Source organism: Aricia agestis, chromosome 19, assembly GCF_905147365.1.
Source record: "Aricia agestis chromosome 19, ilAriAges1.1, whole genome shotgun sequence".
Classification (NCBI taxonomy): Eukaryota; Metazoa; Arthropoda; class Insecta; order Lepidoptera; family Lycaenidae; genus Aricia; species Aricia agestis.
This window is the reverse complement of record NC_056424.1, coordinates 4,452,894-4,473,499: the sequence shown is the minus strand read 5'-3', so window position 1 is coordinate 4,473,499 and position 20,606 is coordinate 4,452,894. Positions and strand designations below refer to the sequence as shown.

Below are 20,606 nucleotides of genomic sequence, written 5' to 3'. Positions count from 1 at the left end.
AATGAATATGAAATAACTATTTGATGAAACACTTTTATTCAGGGACTACTACGGACAGGGATAGAACAATTTTTTTTTATTACTATCTGTCGTAATAAGAAGTTCTTATTGTATTAAAAAGTATATTAAATCAGTTGTCAACGAGCCGGCGTTTTGATTATACAACATGGTGGCAGCGGAAAAATAAAATATTTTAGAAAGAAAATAAAACGCTTACATTCCATATTCTAATTACGGGAAAAGTAATAAGAAGTAGAGAGTTACAAGTATGGAGCACGCTCGTCCGCCTCCAGAGCTCTGTTTGGGAGGCAACTCCGTCAGCCGGGCTGACGCATGGAAAAGGTGGATTACTCAGTTCCACCTTTTTACGAAGGCATCAGGGATGCAGAAGGAGGATAGCGGGGTACAGGTCAGTCTGTTGTTAAATCTCATCGGCCCGGACGGGTATGATATTTATGAAATTTTTCAATTTGCGAATGAATCGGACCGAGACGATATTAAAATTTTGGAAGAAAAATTTAATAAATACTTTGGAATTAAGAAAAATATTATAGTAAAAAGGTTCAGTTTCTTCATGAGGTGTCAAGAAACTGGTGAAACTATAGACCAATATGTAACTGCATTGAGACTTTTAAGTAAACCGTGCGAGTTTAAGGACCTGGAGGACGAGTTGATCAGAGATCGAATCGTGTGCGGCATTCGCGACAAGACACTTCGCGATCGCATGCTGCGGCATGAAGACCTGACTCTCGATGCTGCTATTGGCATCTGTCAGGTCGAAGAGGTGTCGCAGGAGAGCAGCCGAGTGTTGCAAGCGGGGCCATCTCGCGTGGATGGCGTGAACGCACGCATGGTGCGTTTCGGCAGCGGCGGCAGCAGTGGCGCTGGCAGTAGCGCTACCGGAGGGCGCCGCGGCGGACAGCGGAGCTGGCCACAGCGAGAGCACCGGGTCGCAGTCGGCGCTGCTGACGCCGGTGTGCTGCGACGGGGCTTCGCGAAGACGGCTACGTCATTGCGTTGTCGTCGATGTGGAGGCGAGTGCAAGCATGTTGGCGAGTGCCCCGCCATAGGTAAACAATGTTACGTATGCAATAATATTGATCATTTCTCGAAAATGTGTAAGGTACGGAAAGTACACAATATTGAATTAAAAGAGCAAATGTATGACCAACAAAATATTTCGGACGCGGAAGCTGAGGAAGAGTTGTTTACGATATCATCCTTAGATAATATTGCCGAAATTAATTGTGTATCGGAAGATTGGAGTGTAGTTTTATATAGTAAGAATGGGTCTGAAAAATTTAAATTAGATTCGGGGGCTGACATAAATGTCATTTCTTACGAACGTTTTTTGGACTTAGGATTCGACTTGAGATGTATTAATGTCAATCATAAGATTAAATTACAATCGTATAGTGGTAACTTTATTCCTATAAAGGGTGTAGGTTTTTTAAGATGGTCTTATAAGAATAAGGAATATTGTTTAAAGTTTGCTATAGCGAACATGGTCTGTCAAAGCGTGCTGGGATTGCAAGCATGCTTGGAGTTAGGACTTATTAGACGAATCCATGATTTGAGTGTCTCCAATAATGAGGATTTATTCAACGGAATCGGGTGTTTACCAGGCGAGTATCATATTGTTGTTGATAAGGGGGTATCACCAGTTATATGTGCACCCAGGAAGGTTCCATTAGCTTTGCGCGACAAGTTACAGGATGAGTTAAATAGAATGGTAAAGTTAGGAATAATAAGAAAAGTTACTCATCCGACGCCCTGGGTTAATTCTATCGTTGTGGTGGCCAAGAAAAATGGTAGTTTGCGTGTCTGTTTAGATCCTAGACCACTAAATAAGGCCATTCAACGGGCACATTTTCAACTGCCCACTTTAAATGAAATCGCTATGAAATTAAAGGGTGCAAAATTTTTTACAGTTTTAGATGCCACTTCAGGCTTCTGGTCTGTTAAGTTGGACGACGAGAGTACAGATTTATGTACATTCATAACGCCGTTTGGGCGTTATCAATATTTGAGGTTACCCTTTGGATTAAATAGTGCGCCGGAGATATTTCATGCTAAGGTAAGACAATTATTGGAAGGACTAGAAGGAGTAGATTCTTTCATCGATGATATAATTTGCTGGGGAGCAGATGAGAAGGAACACAATACGCGTCTAGGTGAGTTATATAAAAGAGCTAGGCATATTAATTTAAAGTTTAATAAAGATAAGTGTAGGATTTGTGTAACTGAGGTAACTTATTTAGGTCATATATTTAATAAGGACGGAATGCGGGCAGATACTGAGAAAGTTAAAGCTATTGTGAATATGCCAGAACCGGGGGATAAGAAGAGCTTAGAAAGATTTTTAGGCGCTATAAATTATTTATCTAAATATGTACCCAACCATTCAGAGCATATATATCCACTGACTAGGCTGTTAAAAAAAGAAACAAGTTGGTGTTGGGATGCCGGGCATAAAATTGCTTTTGACAAACTAAAATCACTGTTGAGTTCGTCGCCGGTGCTTGCGCTGTATGATGTAGACGGAGAGGTACTATTGTCTGTGGACGCGAGTAGCATTGCACTGGGCGCCGTGCTCATGCAGGCGGGCCGGCCCGTAGAGTACGCCTCTCGGACACTTACGCAGACGCAGCAGCGTTACGCGCAGATCGAGAAAGAATTGCTAGCTATTGTTTTTGCTTGTCAAAAATTTCATCAATACATTTACGGCAAGAGACACGTTATTGTTGAGACGGATCATAAGCCACTTGAGAGCATTTTCAAAAAGGCATTAAACGATATCCCAGCACGCTTGCAGCGAATGATGTTAAAGTTACAGGGATATGATTTGTTTGTTGTCTATAAGCCCGGAAAATATATGTATTTACCTGATACGCTGTCGCGTGCGCCACTTCCTGAATTATTAGATGAGGATATTAGTAACGCTATACTGTGCCAATTAAAAATGGTTATTGAAAATATTCCAATGTCTATCAATAAATTAAGTACAATAAAAAAGGAAACGATGAAAGATAAAATGTTGCTTTGTTTGTTGAATTATATTAAGAACGGTTGGCCAGTCAATAGGTATGAAGTTCGAAATGATTTGAAGTACTTTTGGCCAATGAGAGACAAATTGTATTGCGTAGATAGTGTAATTTTTAAAAATAATCAAATTTTAATTCCAGTTACGTTACAAAATGAAATGTTAAAGATTGTACATGATGGACACTTAGGAATTGATCGATGTAAGAGACGTGCTCGTGAAGTTTTATTTTGGCCAGGAATGACTGATGATGTGGAACAATATGTGAGAAAGTGTAGAGTATGTCAAGAGAATCTAAATAGACCCGGTAAAGAACCAATGATTCCAATTTCAGTACCGAATATGGTTTGGAATAAAATTGGTATTGACATCTTTGAGTATGCGAGAAAGAACCATTTGATTTTAGTTGATTATTATTCAGGTTTTGTGGAAGTCTCTCAATTGAGTGATACCACGTCAAAGTCAGTTATAAATATAATGAAAGAGCATTTTGCACGCTATGGTATTCCAGAAACTGTCATAAGCGACAATGGTCCGCAATTTTCAGGTCGGGATTTTAAAGTTTTTTCTAACGAGTGGGGTTTTGAGCATATAACCTCATCTCCATATTATGCTCAGTCCAACGGTAAAAGTGAGAGGGCCGTACAGATGATTAAAAAACTCATCAAAAAATCGGTTGAGAGTACGACTGATTTTTATTTAAATTTACTGAGTTACAGAAATACTCCTAGGGATAATTTTGATTCTCCGGCTAAAATGATGATGGGACGCCGACTAAGGTGTAGGCTCCCAGTGCATCCAGATCTTTTGAAACACGGTCACTACCCTGATCAATATAAAAATATTGTAAATAAGCAGTTAAAATATAAAATTTATTATGATCAGCATACTAAGCCACTGCCAGAATTAAGTGTTGGCGATGATGTAATAATGGTGGAAAATAATAATGAACGAATTCGTGGAAAGGTGGTCGGAAAAGCTGAGACCCCTCGTTCCTATATTGTAAAAAATAAAAAAGGAATTTATCGACGCAATCGCAGGCACTTAATTAGGCCTGTGACAGAAAACACAACAGATAACTCTGTTGTGCAAAATTTTGACAACTCGTGTGAGGAGATAGAATCCGAAGAGGAGAATAGGGATCATGGTTCAATCTATGAACCATCTGATTTAGAATCAACGGTTGAATTTGATTATTCTCCTCCTCGGACGCGAGGTTGTAAGCAGAGATAGATTAGCAATTTGTTTTATTTCATTTTATTTTATTGTTATTTAACATACTTACTTAGTTTAGAATAATCATTTTGTTTCTTTTATGTATGGGAAGATGTCGTAATAAGAAGTTCTTATTGTATTAAAAAGTATATTAAATCAGTTGTCAACGAGCCGGCGTTTTGATTATACAACACTATCAAGCAAATTTTTTGTAAGTAGCTTCATTTGGATAAGAGGAACAACAATTTTATATGTGAAAAAAAGTGGTAGCTCTAACAGAGATAGAAAGGATTTCATACTTTGATTTGATGATCCCAAAATATGTATTGTTCTATTTTTAGGAACTTAAATTATATAACGGTAAAAGTTTAGAATCATACGATTTAGGGGAGGAGGGGCTCGTTCGTTGTAAGCTCGTTCTGGATTTTATTATAAATCAATATTAGTCGTTAGTTTAGTTTATTTTTCGCTTAGTCAAATTAATACCGCTCATGTTATTAAAACAGTATGTTCATCATCAGTCGCAAAGTAATTTTTTATTCGCTCGTTTTATTATTTCCCTAAAATAAATACTTAAATTACAAGTTGTCAAATACTGAATAGACCAGCTATTAATAGGGCCAATTCCTTAGAAAAAAGTTATACGTGTGATAAATATCTAGAAGAAAACAAAGTAATGTCAAAGTAAAGTTTGTAAAGCTGATAAACAGCTGTTCAGTAAAAAATAAATATTCGTTCTGTTCTTTTCATGAATAAGGGGATGAGATGAAAACTTTTACCCTATAATTTCATTTTTTTTTATGAAATAAGGGGGCAAACGAGCAAACGGGTCACCTGATGGAAAGTAACATCCGTCGCCCATGGACACTCGCAGCATCAGAAGAGCTGCAAGTGCGTTGCCGGCCTTTTAAGAGGGAAATGGGGTAATAGGGGAGGGAAGGGAAGGGAACAGGGGAAGGTAGGGAGGGGAAGGGAATAGGTTAGGGGATTGGGCCTCCGGTAAACTCACTCACTCGGCGAAACACAGCGCAAGCGCTGTTTCACGCCGGTTTTCTGTGAGAACGTGGTACTTCTCCGGTCGAGCCGGCCCATTCGTGCCGAAGCATGGCTCTCCCACGTATAAAGATTAGATATCATTTAAGATAAAAATACTATATTAACTGTGTATAAGTACTTACAAAGTTATTTGCAAGTTCATTTCAGTATTTTCACTAAACACGTTACGCGCAGAGTGGGCGGTGGGGTCAAAAGTGGGTCAGTCATTCCATTGTTTGCTAAACTTACAACATGACATGACATGGACTTTGCATGGTGTTAACTTAAACATTTCAAATAAGACGTTGGGTGTGGTAAATTAGATATGGTTCCCTATTTAGCGTGAAACCCTTGATATATATGCAAAGTGGCATAATAAGGCATTAAATTAATTTTTTTAAAAGGAATTGTTAAAATAAATATCATCACTGAATTTCTAGATTTTAAAGTAGTAGCGAGATAATTTAACCTATTTAACAATAATGTTGTTGATTAACAGTAATTTTAAATCTAAATAATCTTCATACCTTCGTGAAGATGGTCGGTCTGGTAAATTGAAACAAAAAATCATGAAAATTGACTTTTATTAATCTCACTGAAAAGATATCTTGTTTCCAACACTTCCAGGAAAATTGACGTTTATTTTATCTTCCATGGGGGGCCAGCTGCCCCCCCTGCCCCTACCTGGGTACGCCCATGAATGTGCTCGTTAAATATTGTCACGGAAGAGACCAAGTACGTATCTACATAAGCCTACTATTATACAACATGCTAATATCTCACAAATATTGTGTAAGTGAAAATGAGTTACGTAGTTTTGTGAATGAAACGTGATGACAAGTCATGTTAATTCTAGCTAAATTACAAACAAGTTGGAAGAACATGAAACTTGTACTTACGTGAAAAACATACAGGTGTAGATAGGTAGGACACTATCTATAATCTACAACAAAACGTGATGATTAATAATATATACTTAATGTGCAATCCAATAGTAATATTTTAATGTGACGCCGCGTTAAGGCCCTGTATTCCCAGAAACGGACGATTTTCAAGATTTAAAAGTGACAGTAGACACAAAAATATAGTAATTTAAATTCTGAAAAAAATATATGTGTTAGTTAAGGATCTAACACAGTGGAATTTATATTCCATTACACAATATCATGAACTTCACTCGATAGAAAAAAATTCCAAACTTACCTCTTCTTTTAACGAATTTTCCATACTATGTCCAAATTATTTGGAATTTTCAGATAATTTTTGCACTGAATTAAAGACAAAGAATATATCTAGGGCGATTCGTTTTTTTGACTCGATTTACATCAATTAAATCGAGTCAAAAAAACGAATCGCCCTAGACATAGTATGGAAAATTCGTTAAAAGAAGAGGTAAGTTTGGGATTTTTTTCTATCAAGTGAAATTCATGATATTGTGTAATGGAATATAAATTCCACTGTGTTAGATCCTTAACTAACACATATATTTTTTTCAGAATTTAAATTACTATATTTTTGTGTCTACTGTCACTTTTAAATCTTGAAAATCGTCCGTTTTTTGGGAATACAGGGCCTTAAATTAAAAACCATGTTGGATATGTTTTAGATTGCTTGTTTTCTATGAGAGACCCGCCCGGCCTCTCATAGAAAACAAGCAATGGAATAGCAAAAAAAATGGAAAGGGCGTAAGCAACAAAATGGTTTTTGTCGCGTAATTTAAAAACCATAAATACATTTCATATTTAAACCTTTCAAATTTAAGCAAATTAAAGTGCATGCTTAAACCAATTTATGTACTTATGGAAGCTGAAATCACTCACCTCTGCTGGCAAAATGGTAATCTCTTTTTTTTTTTAATTCTGTGTTATAAAAGTTGACCAATCGTGTTTTGCTATGGGTAATTCAAAGACATGATGAATACTGACAATGAACTTTAATTTCTTAGCTTTATTCATTGCTGAGAAAAATCGATATCGCTACAGCTAAATTATCAACGCGTCACCTTAAATGTGAAACTGTCTGTCTGTAACCTCTTCACGTCCAAACTGCTGAACCGATTTTGCTGAAATTTGGTGTGGAGATACTTTGAGTACCTGGAAAGAACATAGGATAGTTTTGTCACGGTAAAATGTACGGTACTCGCGCGATAAATTAATTTTGACAACATTGATGCCCCGAGCCTGTTTCGGAGGTTTTTTGATAAGAGTTTAATCTATTTACTAGCACTTTTGATTGGCGAAAATTAAAATATAAACCAATCAAAAAACGGTGTTGATTAAAACATATCTAAGCTTGATATAATTTACAGTCACAAAACCTTACAAACCTTACAAAATAAATTTGTTCACACTGATAATGTATTGTCAGCTATCATGACACAGTTCGGAGTACTAAATTTTAAATTTGGAGTTCTAGACCATTTTCGTTCGGAAATGGAAAGTGTAGAACAATATTATTTTGCATAACAATAGTCCGTCGCCCACCGTGTTTGACGTAGAGAAATCTCAACTGGTTTGTGGAAATAACTTTGAAATTGGTATCGAACGAAAGTTATTTCGATGAAGCGAAATGCAGAAGGTCAGATTAACTGCCAGTGTATGAGGTTCTGATGGTAAAAACTAAAATCCGTAAACAAACTTAAGGCCATCCCCTGAGCAAACGACCTTGACCATACATTTGCCGCGTTGCTGAGATCGCGCCAAAATCCTATTTTTCACTTATCTTAGTTCAAAATTGACCTAAAAAAATTTGAACGTCCAGTATGTAGTTAATGAAATTGTCGATCTATTGGCGTGTGTTTCAAATACGTTATTTGTAAATACTAGGGAGATAGTGAATGTATGCTTCAATTTAAATAGATTGGTATTACTTTGGAAGCTGATATCATGAGTATAAAAACAAAAATAGGAAGTTAATAACAATGAAAGGAACGTTCATATACTGAAGATTATTGCTGTATTTTTATTATAACTTAGTGGCTTTCAAATTATGAGTTAATAACGCTCTAAAAACGGTAAATTATGGCATCTCCGTAGGGGGAGCGTCTTAATATAATTTCTTAGTTTATTTATGTCTATTGTGGTTATGATAAGGACAGAAGCTCTACGTTGGACCATGACATCCATGAGTGACACCATGGCATTTATAACTAGCTATTTGACCGAGCTTTGCTCGGTATTCGATAAAGCACGAATAAAAAGACATTTTCTAAAAATGATTCCTAGCTAGATCGATTTATCGCCCCCTAAACCCCCTATACACTAAATTTCATGAAAATCGTTGGAGTCGATTCCGAGATTCCAATTATATATATATATATATATATATATATATATATATATATATATATATATATATATATATATATATATATATATATATATATATATATATATATATATATATATATATATATATATATATACAAGAATAGGCTTGATGACTATTTTTTTTTCTTATTGGTAATTGAAAGACCCTAAAAAAATAGAAACATCGCTGAAAGAATGACTCTCATAGCTTAAAAATTCACCAACATATGACAATTCAAACATCTCATAAAATAGACCTGCCCGAAACGCTCCATACAAAGTGCTACGAAAGACTGACGTCACTCTTTCGTAGTTTGTACGCATCAGGAGAGAACTTTGTTCGACAGGTATATTAAATATTGCGTTTATGAAAGTGGTTTCATAACAAAAGTTGCTTTTAATTGCATAAGTTATCGATTGGTATACAAATATTAAGAAATTTAATTGAAAAAAAAAACGACTTGATTATTAAACTTTGAAGGCGCATACCACAAAAATAAAAATGCTATCGAGCTGTAATTTTGGGAACACATATTTTTCACCGTGATTTCTTTATTTTATTAACAAAATTCGCTAATCTTTGACCTTGTCATCATCCCTATTGCTCGTTTAAAGATATTACTAGCTATTTGACCGAGATTTGCTCGGTATACGATAAAACACAAACAAAATAACATTTTCTAAAAATGATTCCTAGCTAGATCGATTTATCGCCCCCGAAACCCCCTATATACTAAATTTCATGAAAATCGTTGAGCCGATTCCGAGATTCCAATTATATATATATATCGATTTATCAAATCATCCTACGACATCGTAGGATGATTTGATAAATCGAATTTTCGCGAAAATTCTAGGGATTTCGCGAAAACACGGATTTATCAAATCATCCTACGACATATACAAGAATTGCTCGTTTAAAGATATAAGATTATATTATAAGATATAAGATATATTCAACATTATATTATGGCAACAATATTGTAAGATAAACTAGCAATATAGAATTTCAAGTAACTGCAATAAATAATAATAACAATAATATTATCTTCTCGCATTTATCATAAAGAGCTGAGCGCGTTGAACTCTAATGTACTAAACGATCACACCAACTTTTATTTGAACATGAAATAATAATAGTTCCACTGCCATAGTTATATCCAATTTCTGTAATAATATAACATGGGATTCATAAGTACTATCAAATTTTTTTATCTGTAGACCTGATTTTTGTCTGCACAGATATTGTAACCGGGTTTTAATTATTCTTACAACACGAATTAAATACTACATTAATAACACCGCACCCGTTACGGGGGCGGTGTAGCTCCATTCCAAATTTCATCTAAATTCGTTCAACCGTTTAAGCATGAAGAGGTAACAGACATACAGAATTTGCATTTATAATTTTGTAAGGATTACTAAAAGTTATAGCACACAATTATGTAAGACTAAGCACTACTTATGCTAAGCAGCACCCGATCCAGCTATTTCGCCGCTCCGGGCAAAATAATGGGCCGCCCCAAAAACCGGCCAAGTGCGAGTCGGACTCGCGTACGAAGGCCACCGACGCGACAACGCGCCGCTCTCAATTTGCCGCCCCGGGCAATTGCCCGGTTTGCCCCCCCTAGATCGGGCCCTGATGCTAAGTACTCACATACTGTTTTGCTCAATAGTTTTACTCGAAATCGAGCAAAAACCACCGCGTGGACCGCAAAACTCACAGCTCGAAGGCTCGCATCGAGCCAGTTTGAAGGCTCGAATCGAGCCGGCTTGACAAATTTTTTGACACCAGTTTTTATTATTCGTAGCTAATTTCCTTCGAACTGGAGTGAAACTATCGAGCAATGCTGAATGTGTGGACGAAAGCCCGAGCCGCGGGTTTTGCTCGACGTTATTGCTCGATCGAGCAAAACCGTATGTGAGTACTTACACTAATATAGGATTATTATTATTATTTCTAGTAGAAGTAGGTTAGTTCCTGGTCAAAACGGAACTACTACATTAAATATTGGATTACGAGCTTTTGCTCGCGTTAAGAAGTATTATTATATACAAACTTTCATCCCCTATTTTTAACCCCTTGGGGTTGGAATTTATCAAAATCCTTTCTTAGCGGATGCCTACGTCATAACATCTACCTGCATGCAAAATTTCAGCCCGATCCGTCCAGTGGTTTGGGCTGTGCGTTGATAGATCATGTCACCATGTCTATGTTAACAGACCATGTCAGTCAGTCACCTTTGAGTTTTATATATATAGATTATTATTATTATTTCTAGTAGAACTTAGAAGTAGGTTAGTTCCTGGTCAAAACGGAACTAATTGCAATAAACATAAATTGCCTATAATGGCGGCTGCTTAACGGCTGTTCTCATTTTATAGAATAGCAAGATATTCGAAAATTATGGAAGCTTTAATTTGCTTAATGAGGCTATTGTTTAGTTACATAATCGGTTTAACATAAAACTGAAAGGCACACGTTATGTAAGATCAATTACCTAATTTTATTGTTAATCGTTTATTACCTCTATATTGCAAGTGTTTTGTTCATTATGGTAAGTAATTGTAATTGTATTTAATTATTTTCTTTTTACGAATTATAAGCAGCTGTTGCCCGCGGCCAGAGGAAAAGAAATCCGATGACGTCACAAAGTTCACGGGAATAGAAAATCGTAGATCCTGGAGATAGGGTTGCCAGGCATCCGGATAAAAAATTAGAGGGAGCCCGGCTTTTGTAGAGCCTTGACTCTATATCATTTTATATGAAAATTCTTCTAATTTTAGACTGTTTACACCTAATAAATTGTAACATTTCATCTGTTAGATGTTGAATTGTCAATAGAAAATTTGTAGACGCACTGGCGTAATTACTACACTGAGAGGTATAGATTTTAATTACTTCATAAATTATTGCTACACTGAAAAGTAAAGATTTTAAGTACTTCATATTGCTACACTGAGAAGTATAGATTTTAAGTACTTGTAGGGTTTCCGGGTTTTTTTACAAAAAAGTCCGGCTTTTTTAATACAAAAGTCCGGCTAACCTGACTGCTTTGTCAGGCTTTTTAGTTTAGCGACCTGGCAACCCTACCTGGAGTAATGTCGGTCGATGAGTCAGCTGGAAAGCGATTTGATAATGATAATGATGTCACGACGAGCGTACATTACTCTAATCATCTATTGGAATGCAATTTCAAAGCCGACGGATATGCTAGACTACAGTTTATCTAATAATAGACTTTTGAGTTTTCACATTTCTTAGGGGCTGTTTCACCACTTCCCGATTACACAACTTAACTTGACAGGTAGAGGGCTTGTTTCACCACTTTCTGATAAGTGCCGGATAGGCTATCCACCATTTAACTTGAGAGACAGAGGGCCTGTTTAAACACTTCCTGATAAGGCTATACACCAATTAACTTGACAGATCAAGTATGGAGAATCGGTCAAAAAAATTGTGAATAGCCTATGAGGCACTTTATCAGAAAGTGGTGAAACAGGCCTTCTATCTGTCCGGTTATGTTGTGGATAGCCTATCCGGCACTTATCAGGAAGTAGTGAAACAGGCCCTTAGTGAAGTTAAGAAAATATATTTTTAAAACTTTTAATTACTTCACTTCCTTTTATGCGTCATATTAATTATAGTACATTACAAGCACAATACAAGTTTATGATTTACTTTCAAAGAGTTTAAACTGAATTATTGTAAGTACCTAATTGAGATTTTTTAGTTGAATTTATTTTTATAGTTTTTTTTTTCAAAAAAAGTTTAAACTTAGGGCCCTTCCACACGACGTATTTTTTGCGCACTGACATGACGACGCGCGTTTCTGTGCACTCGTATTCTGTGCGTTTTCATCGCGTTTTTTCAAATATAAAGTTTAAAACGTGTCGGCTACCTTCCGTTTGCTGAGTGTTCAACTTGCGTTTGTATCTATACAAACGAGCGTAAAAAACGTCGTGTGGATGGGCCCTCACAGTCTGTCAAGAAAGAGAAGACGCTGAAATAAATTTTCCAAACATAATCACGATCAAATGGTAGTTTTGCGCCTTGTATTTTCACAGAGAATGTTTGTACAGAGTAAACAGAACTATAGGCCTACCAGAATCTGATGGCAAAAAATAAGAAAATAAATTGATTCTAGCAATACCCCCGGTATTGCTAGAGTCAATTTATTTTCTTTTATTTTCTTTTAATATTATATATTCTATTATTAATTGGAATAAATCATTTTGACCCATGCATCATTTTGTGTGTGGATAAATTTTTATACTTGGATGTTTATCCAAATATAAAAATTTATCCAATGATCAAGGATATTTTTTTAAATTCTGGTGTCAAAAATTGCCATCAGATCCCCTGGTAGACCTATAACTGCGCCTATACTAGTTCTGTCTACTCTGGTTTGTACTCTTAAATATACTGACGCTGTGACACATTTTTTATTTACAATAATAAGGTTTTTGTAGTTTTTATGTGAGTTAAAAATATATGTTTGGCGTCTACTGTTTTTTGAGAAGCTATAAAAAAAATTATGAAGATTGTGCAGCGTGTGATAAGTAACTAGATGATGCCCGCAACTCCGTTGCGCCAAAATTCGCTTAATGCGCGGGAACCGTACATTTTGCCGGGATAAAAACTATCCTATGTCCTTTCCCGGGTCTCAAAGTATCTCCATACCAAATTTCAGCCAAATAGGTTCAGCGGTTCGGGCGTGAAGAGGTAACAGACAGACTGACAGACAGACAGACACACTTTCGCATTTATAATATTAAGTATGAAAGTATGGATGACGCATCTGTAATAATTATTATGATGATATTACTAAGTCGGAAAGTGTACAATATTATTTTACGCTTTTCAAAATTATTCAAGATTTGTTGATTTCATGTTACATAAAATTCAATCTCTATTTGAGTTTTATTATATTTTGACAAAGGAAGTGCAAAGTAATTTTTCTTGCGAAACACATTGTCACATCAATGTAGATTGTAGAGTAAATTCACTTAATACGAGGTCAAACATAACAATCGCCTATTGTCTCGTAAAACATTGAACACTTAAACAGCTATTGAAGGTTTTGTTTCTGCCAACATTGTTGAAGATTGTAGGTCAAAACACTTGGAGACACCAAAAGATCCAAAAACACCAAAAGCCAGCGACAGGTTTTCCTTCCTGACGCTATAACTCCCGAACGCACGAACCGATTTCCACGGTTTTGCATTGTTTGAAAGGTCTCGGGCTCCGTGAGGTCTACAGAAAAAATTTTTTGGAAAAACTTCAAGAGAAAAGCACGAAAACAGGGAAAATTATTTTATGGCAAAACAACGATGACAGCTAGTCATATTATAAAAACTGAAAGTTTTCCTGTATATGACCCCAATAGCGAAGAACGACCTGCAACTATGGAGTTTCGATTGCGGTTACTTTAATCCAGTCTGAAGGTATGCCGTCTATCTAACCTTTAATGAAGTGTAAAGCCCAATTATTTTATCTTATTTTCTTCAAGATAGGAAGGAATCTCTCCACTGCTGGACATTTTTGTTAGTTGTTAATCCAACTGCCACCAGGCTACCTCAAAGTGCAATACAATCTAAAACTTAAGGGGTCCCTGGCAATGGGAAGCACCTGTCACAATAATTATTACAAAGTTATCACGGTTACATAAGTTGTTGCTTCTGAAAAAATGAAAGTCTTCATTCATATTTCAAAGCTAACTTCAGGCCGGTCGCCATTGACAGAACTGTAAGTTCCAAATTCAAAATAATAATAACTGTCACTTTCAGCTTTCGAAGCGTCCGTAAATCTACCGAATTCCACCACACCTAAAGACAACCGAACAAACAAGAGAAAAGATTTAAAACAAATATCCTGCTTAGAGTAATCCACTCGAAAAACGACTTAATTGCATACACATTATAATTCATAATACTATGATCTGTCAGCGACAGTCAAGTGTCAATGAAAACAAATTAAATGTTTGTGGCAAATTAGCGCTTTTTGCGAGTGAATAGGGTGCACAGTCGTGCAGCAGAACCGAGAGCTTACAGGTTTGCGACGACATACTGGCATATGGGAAATAGCAGCCCACTTTCTTTTAAAGATGACTTCTCAGTGTTGAGCCGTCTCTCGTGAACCTTACACGAAAATGACCCGGGAGTGAAGTGTGGTGTTGTGACTTCAAGTGGATATTTATTTTATTAATTTTTTTAATATGGTGAGTCTTTTTAATAAGCTATAATAATAAGAGACAATAATTTTTACACAAGTTCATGTCCGACTAATACTTATCGATTATTATATAAATAATTGAATAAAAATAAATTAATTTAACCTTAATTTATAAAAATAAAAAATACGTAATATTTCATCAAAATTAAATTTAGTTCTACCTACAAATGAAATTTCAAAAAATTTGAAATTCGAATCTACAGTCTCCTGAATCCAAATATAAAATCATAAATGTAGAGTTTTCAGAAAATAAGTTTGTTTTCAGTTCATTTTAATTGTTCGTCTATTTTTCGGACACATACTTTGAAATGAAATTTTAATATGTTTTAAATGTTATTAGGTATACAGTATTCATAATATTAAGCTTTAAATTTAATTGTAATAAAAGAAAAACTTAGGGCAAAAGGACAATTTAACAAAATAAGAACTAAAAAAATTGCAATGTCTTTTTTATGTAGTCTTTCTGAAAGATTTCTACTGACTGCGATATCCATTTAAAAGAAATGCACAACTTAATGAAGATGTCTTTAGCGTGTCAATTGATTTCATGCTATAACTGATGATTAAACGGCACTTAAGCCAGACATCCTGATCGCTGTTTCATAGATGGAGAATGACTTTACATAATATAGCCATTAGTTGTTGAGAGTTATTTTGATAGAAACTCTGAATAATCCTGACTTCAGGCAAGATTATTTGAGACTAGATAACGCCCGCAACTCCGTCCGCTAAAACCCGTTTATCGCGCGGAAACAACTCTACAGGGTGTCACAAAACTAAGTGCTACTAAATACTTTAGAGCCGGTATAAATAGTCAGTACAGAGTACTCAAGATGCATCTCGGTCTCAAGACACGGTTCGGCTCTGTGATTGATCCAAATTTTGACAGCCAACCAATCACTACTTAGTAACACTTAGTTTTGTAACACCCTGTAGAGTTGTTCCTTATACCTATGTACATACAAGGTGTAACAAATAGAAGATACATTTTAAAGAGTCGTTAAGGTCGAAACATGAAACGTTCTCTAAAATGATGGGGGTCTTAAAGCTCTATCACTGTCTCTTTTAACCAAAATAATATGAACACCAAGCTCAAGGGCTTATTAACATTAAGAAGCTCTTAAGTGGCTGTTAATCTCATATTTGGTATAACGGAAATCGGTGTTGCGGTTATCTGTGGACTGCGAAGCTCAAACCTGCCTGACGGTAGAAAGTAGAGAACTTATTATTTACTAATTACTACCTTACCTTCAATTATTAATTTTGTTTTCTGAGAGGAAATGATGTTACTCATAAGTTAATGTAAACCATAATTACACTCGTAGTAGAGTACATTACTACAAACGTAGTTTGAAGAATGTTCACTCTGTAGAAAAAGGAATTTAAATATTATTTAATATACATTTGAAAGCCTCTTAGTTTAAAAAGCTAACTTATCAAAGTGATCTGACCTAAAACATATATATTTAGTTAAATGTCCATGTCAAAAAATGTTTTTCTCTTGCTTATTATTACTAGCTGTTTGACCGAGCTTTGCTCGGTATCCGATGAAAATGACATTTTATAGAAATGATTCCTAGCTAGATCGATTTATCGCCCCCCAAACCCCCTAACCTTAAATTGCTCGTTTAAAGATATAAGATAAGATAATATAGGTAACGCCTCCGTGGTCCAGTGGTTAAGAGCATGGCTCTCGACTCGGAGGTCGCGGGTTCGATTCCCGCGTTGGAAACATGTTATTTCCAAGTTTGGTTAGGACAATGCAGGCTGATCACCTGATTGTCTGACAAGTAAGATGATCCATGCGTCGGATGGGCATGTAAAAAGTCGGTCCTGCGCCTGATCTCTCGCCGGTCGTGTCGGTCTTCCGTCCCACTGGGTTATGAGAGTAAAGTAATAGAGAGTGCTCTTGTGTACTGCGCACATACTTAAGCACTATAAAATTACTCCTGCGTAACTGGCCTGGTTTCAATGAAACCGGCCACCGTCACCGAAACCGGTGTGGGAGTTATATAATATTTTATATATAATAATATAGGTAATCACTTTCTCCTTACCACCTACATTGTTGGTAGAGCTAAAACTACATATTTTATGTTGAACACTAATAAAACACAATTTTTCGTGCACTTTTTCCACTATATTAAGATATTATTAAAACTTTTAACAAAATACACCACCGGTTTCGAAATAAATCATCATCAGGTGTAAGTTTAACGTCGGTAGTTTTAAATAATTAAATATATTCAAAATAAACATTAGGGTTGTCAGCATCATGGTATTTTTTTAGTGTTCTAGTTAGTAATTAGTTAGTTCTAGTTAGTCTAGTTCTTGTTTTATTAGTGTTCAACATGAATTTCCACCAAGAACCGACAGTACAATCAATTACATATATTTTATGTTGTTTTAAAATAAAGCGCGAAGTTAAAATACCATAATTGTACATTGCACGGGAACCGTAAATTTTTTGGGGATAAAAGTATCCTATCTCCATTCTCGGGACTTAAAGTGTCTCATACCATTCAGCAGAATAGGTTCAGCGGTTTTGGCGATAACAACTAACAGAAGACATACTTTCACATTTACAATATTAGTATAGCTTGTCATCACTAATTTATCGACAGTTGTCGATAAACTCTCCCCCTACGCTAGTTAGTTTAGAAGTCGCGCTACTACAAGTTAGAAAACGAAATTAAGATTCGTGAAATCTAACAGATTTTGTTATAATTGCATATTTTCATTACTTGTGTGCTTTCACCGCGTATTAGTGCATAATTTATACATATTCATCTCACAAAGTGGGCTAACTCTCTATGGGCGGCGACGTAAAAGTATTTTTGTCACATAAGAAAAAAAATTAAAAAGTTAAACTGTCAAATTAATGGGCTTTACGAAGAAATTATGATTATTTTGTATAGTAATTCGCTAGTCGCTTCACTTGCTACATTATAGGTAGGAAATAAGATATAATATTACTGTAATGTTTTCACGCTAGAGAGCAGCACCAGCATAGACAGTAAACAAAAAGTTTTGTTTGACAACGTTCCTATCAACATTCTGATATGATGATGATATTTACTGTATGTGCTAGCAGACCCTTCCTCTGCTCCGACCTTGGCGTAGGTAATTGATAGCTAAATTAATGCATCCTCTCCATAGTGGCCAGTTGGCCAATGATGGACCAAGCAAGACGAGCGTTTACAACAGTGTGGACGGTCATTTTCTTTATTGATGAACAACATCGATGCTTTGTAATCATGATTATTAACCATAAGCCCGGGCGCGCACTAGCGGCCAAGCCGTGGCGGCGAAAGTATGGTGTGGCCGCCGCTGGTCGCGTTGCGGCCAGGTGCGCGTGGTCTATGACGGTTTCATACTACGAGTAAGGTATCTATCTCGATGGTTGCCGCGGCCTGGCTGCTACGGCTCGGCCGCTAGTGCGCGCCCGGGATAATAGCCCAAAGTGGAGAAGAGTCTTAAGATATATCACGATAAACTATTGAAAACCAAATCGCTATATTCAGCTTCCGTCATTCCTGTCCTATTGAAGTAGCCTCAGATTGTAGAGTCTACATTCTGAGGTCATTATGGCGGTATTTAGGTCAGTAGTTTAATAAACCCTACTAGTATTATCTAGTATTATCTAATGTTATTTTGTATCAATCGAATGTCTTATAGTTTTATGCTTTAAAATATTTATTTGCTTCCTATATAGATGCTGGTCGCAAAATGCATAACTTTAACGTCAAATTCACTTTTTTTGCATTATTACACGGCCTGGCTTAGTTCTTTAATAATAAATTATGAGTCTCGCTACGCGCCATTTATTTTGAGCTTATTTCTACTGGTGTACACTAACCCCCTCATTAATAAACGTTGTATAAGCTTTGAATAGTTATACAATGTTTTGTCTTCTACAATCCAATTAAAAATGTCACTTGTGTGACAGGAACAAAACACTGCATAACTATTCTAAGCTTATACAATGTTTATTAATAAGGGGGATAACGCATAAATTTATATACGAAACTTAACCATAGCTCACGAAAATCTAAGCCATATTAATCAATAAATAGAGTTTTAAGATGCAAATAATATGTAATACGTAATAATTACTAATTAGTTATTAGAAAGAAAAGAATTGAGTAAGTAAGTAGGTATTCAATTATCATCGAGTAAAAAGTTGAAAACATAAAAGGCAAAAGTTATTATAATAAAACTATACATTTACACCAAATTATTATGTCTAATTTTAATAATTTTGTCATTGTAGTTAAAATGCTATGATTCAAATTAATATTTTCGTCATTAAAAATAACACGTAAAGTTATTCAAAACAAATTGATAATAAAAACTATTTAATGTTCTTTGGGAGCACCATTTAAATATAGAAAGCACCCAAATTTCAGCTGTCTTTTTTACTCTTCTGGACAATAATCTTATATCTTTAAACAAGCAATTCTTGTATATATTTATATAGTACCTGGATAACCGAGCTTAGCTCGGTATAGCAAACACTCATTGACTTCGTGTTACTTAATAATGCCATCTGCTGGTCGTTAAAACAATTAGTTGCTCACATAATAGTATTATTATTCGCCAATAGATGTCAGTCATATTTTTCAGTTTATCGATTATCGATAAAACACGAATAAAAAGACATTTTCTGAGAATGATTCCTAGGTAGATCGATTTGTCCCCCCCGAAACCCCCTATATACTAAATTTCATGAGAAAATCGTTGGAGCCGATTCCCAGGTTCCAATTATATATATATATATATATATATATACAAGGCGGTAAATCGATCTAGCATTATAGCGAATGTTAAGTGATAATACTTTAGGGTGTGTATGTGTTCCTTGTATGGAGTTCACTGTGAAAGTAGCAGCGCTGAAAGACCAAAAATTTTTTTCACTTTTGTATGGGAAAACTCGTGACGCTCGGGTGATGTCTCTACAAGGAACACGTACACACCCTAAAGTATTATCACTTATTTTTGTTACACCCTGTATAAATGAACATAATATTGTTTTTTTTTTAATGCAATAAGGGGGCAAACGAGCAAACGGGTCACCTGATGGAAAGCAACTTCCGTCGCCCATGGACACTCGCAGCATCAGAAGAGCTGTAGGTGCGTTGCCGGCCTATTAAGAGGGAATAGGGTAATAGGGGAAGGTAGGGATGGAAAGGGAACGGAATAAGGGAGGGAAGGGAAGGGAATAGGGTAGGGGTTTGGGCCTCCGGTAAACTCACTCACGCAAGCGCTGTTTCACGCCGGTTTTCTGTGAGGACGTGGTATTTCTCCGGTCGAGCCGGCCCATTCGTGCCGAAGCATGGCTCTCCCACGTCAGCGTTTTGTGATCCATAAGTAGCATAAAAGTTCAGTGAGAGGAAAAAGAACTGCTCTGTAGCATACAATTAGATGTGTTGAAATCACTTTGAAGTTTGAGCACTTATTAATTAAGCTTTTTTCGTGGGGTCAAAGCTCTCTACTGAAGTAAAAGTAGTGGTCAGACAAGTTTTACTTTCCACTTGTAATATTACTTCACACGTGGAGCGTCACACCGACTACCACAAGGAATACAAAAAATCGGCCAAATGCGAGTCGGACTCGCGCACGAAGGGCTCCGTCCCATTTAAGAGCGAAAAGAGGCTAAGCATTGTATTTTTTTGTATGGGATATTATTATTAAATATGAATATTATTATTAATAAAAACTTAATTAAAATTTTATTAATAATAATTAACCTTAACTTTAACCACACCTC

The 20,606-nt window shown here is 35.9% G+C and overlaps 1 protein-coding gene across 1 annotated transcript in view; it reads left to right on the top strand.

Moving 5' to 3' along the window:
* The first annotated feature begins 268 nt into the window (after positions 1–268).
* The window catches only part of LOC121736737, a 39,414-nt gene continuing 19,076 nt past the window's right edge, over positions 269–20,606 (top strand). Inside the window, exons 1-3 of the mRNA XM_042128123.1 lie at positions 269–409; positions 656–1,070; positions 1,932–2,077. Coding sequence (XP_041984057.1) covers positions 269–409; positions 656–1,070; positions 1,932–2,077 — 702 coding nt within the window. The remainder of the gene's footprint in view (positions 410–655; positions 1,071–1,931; positions 2,078–20,606) is intronic.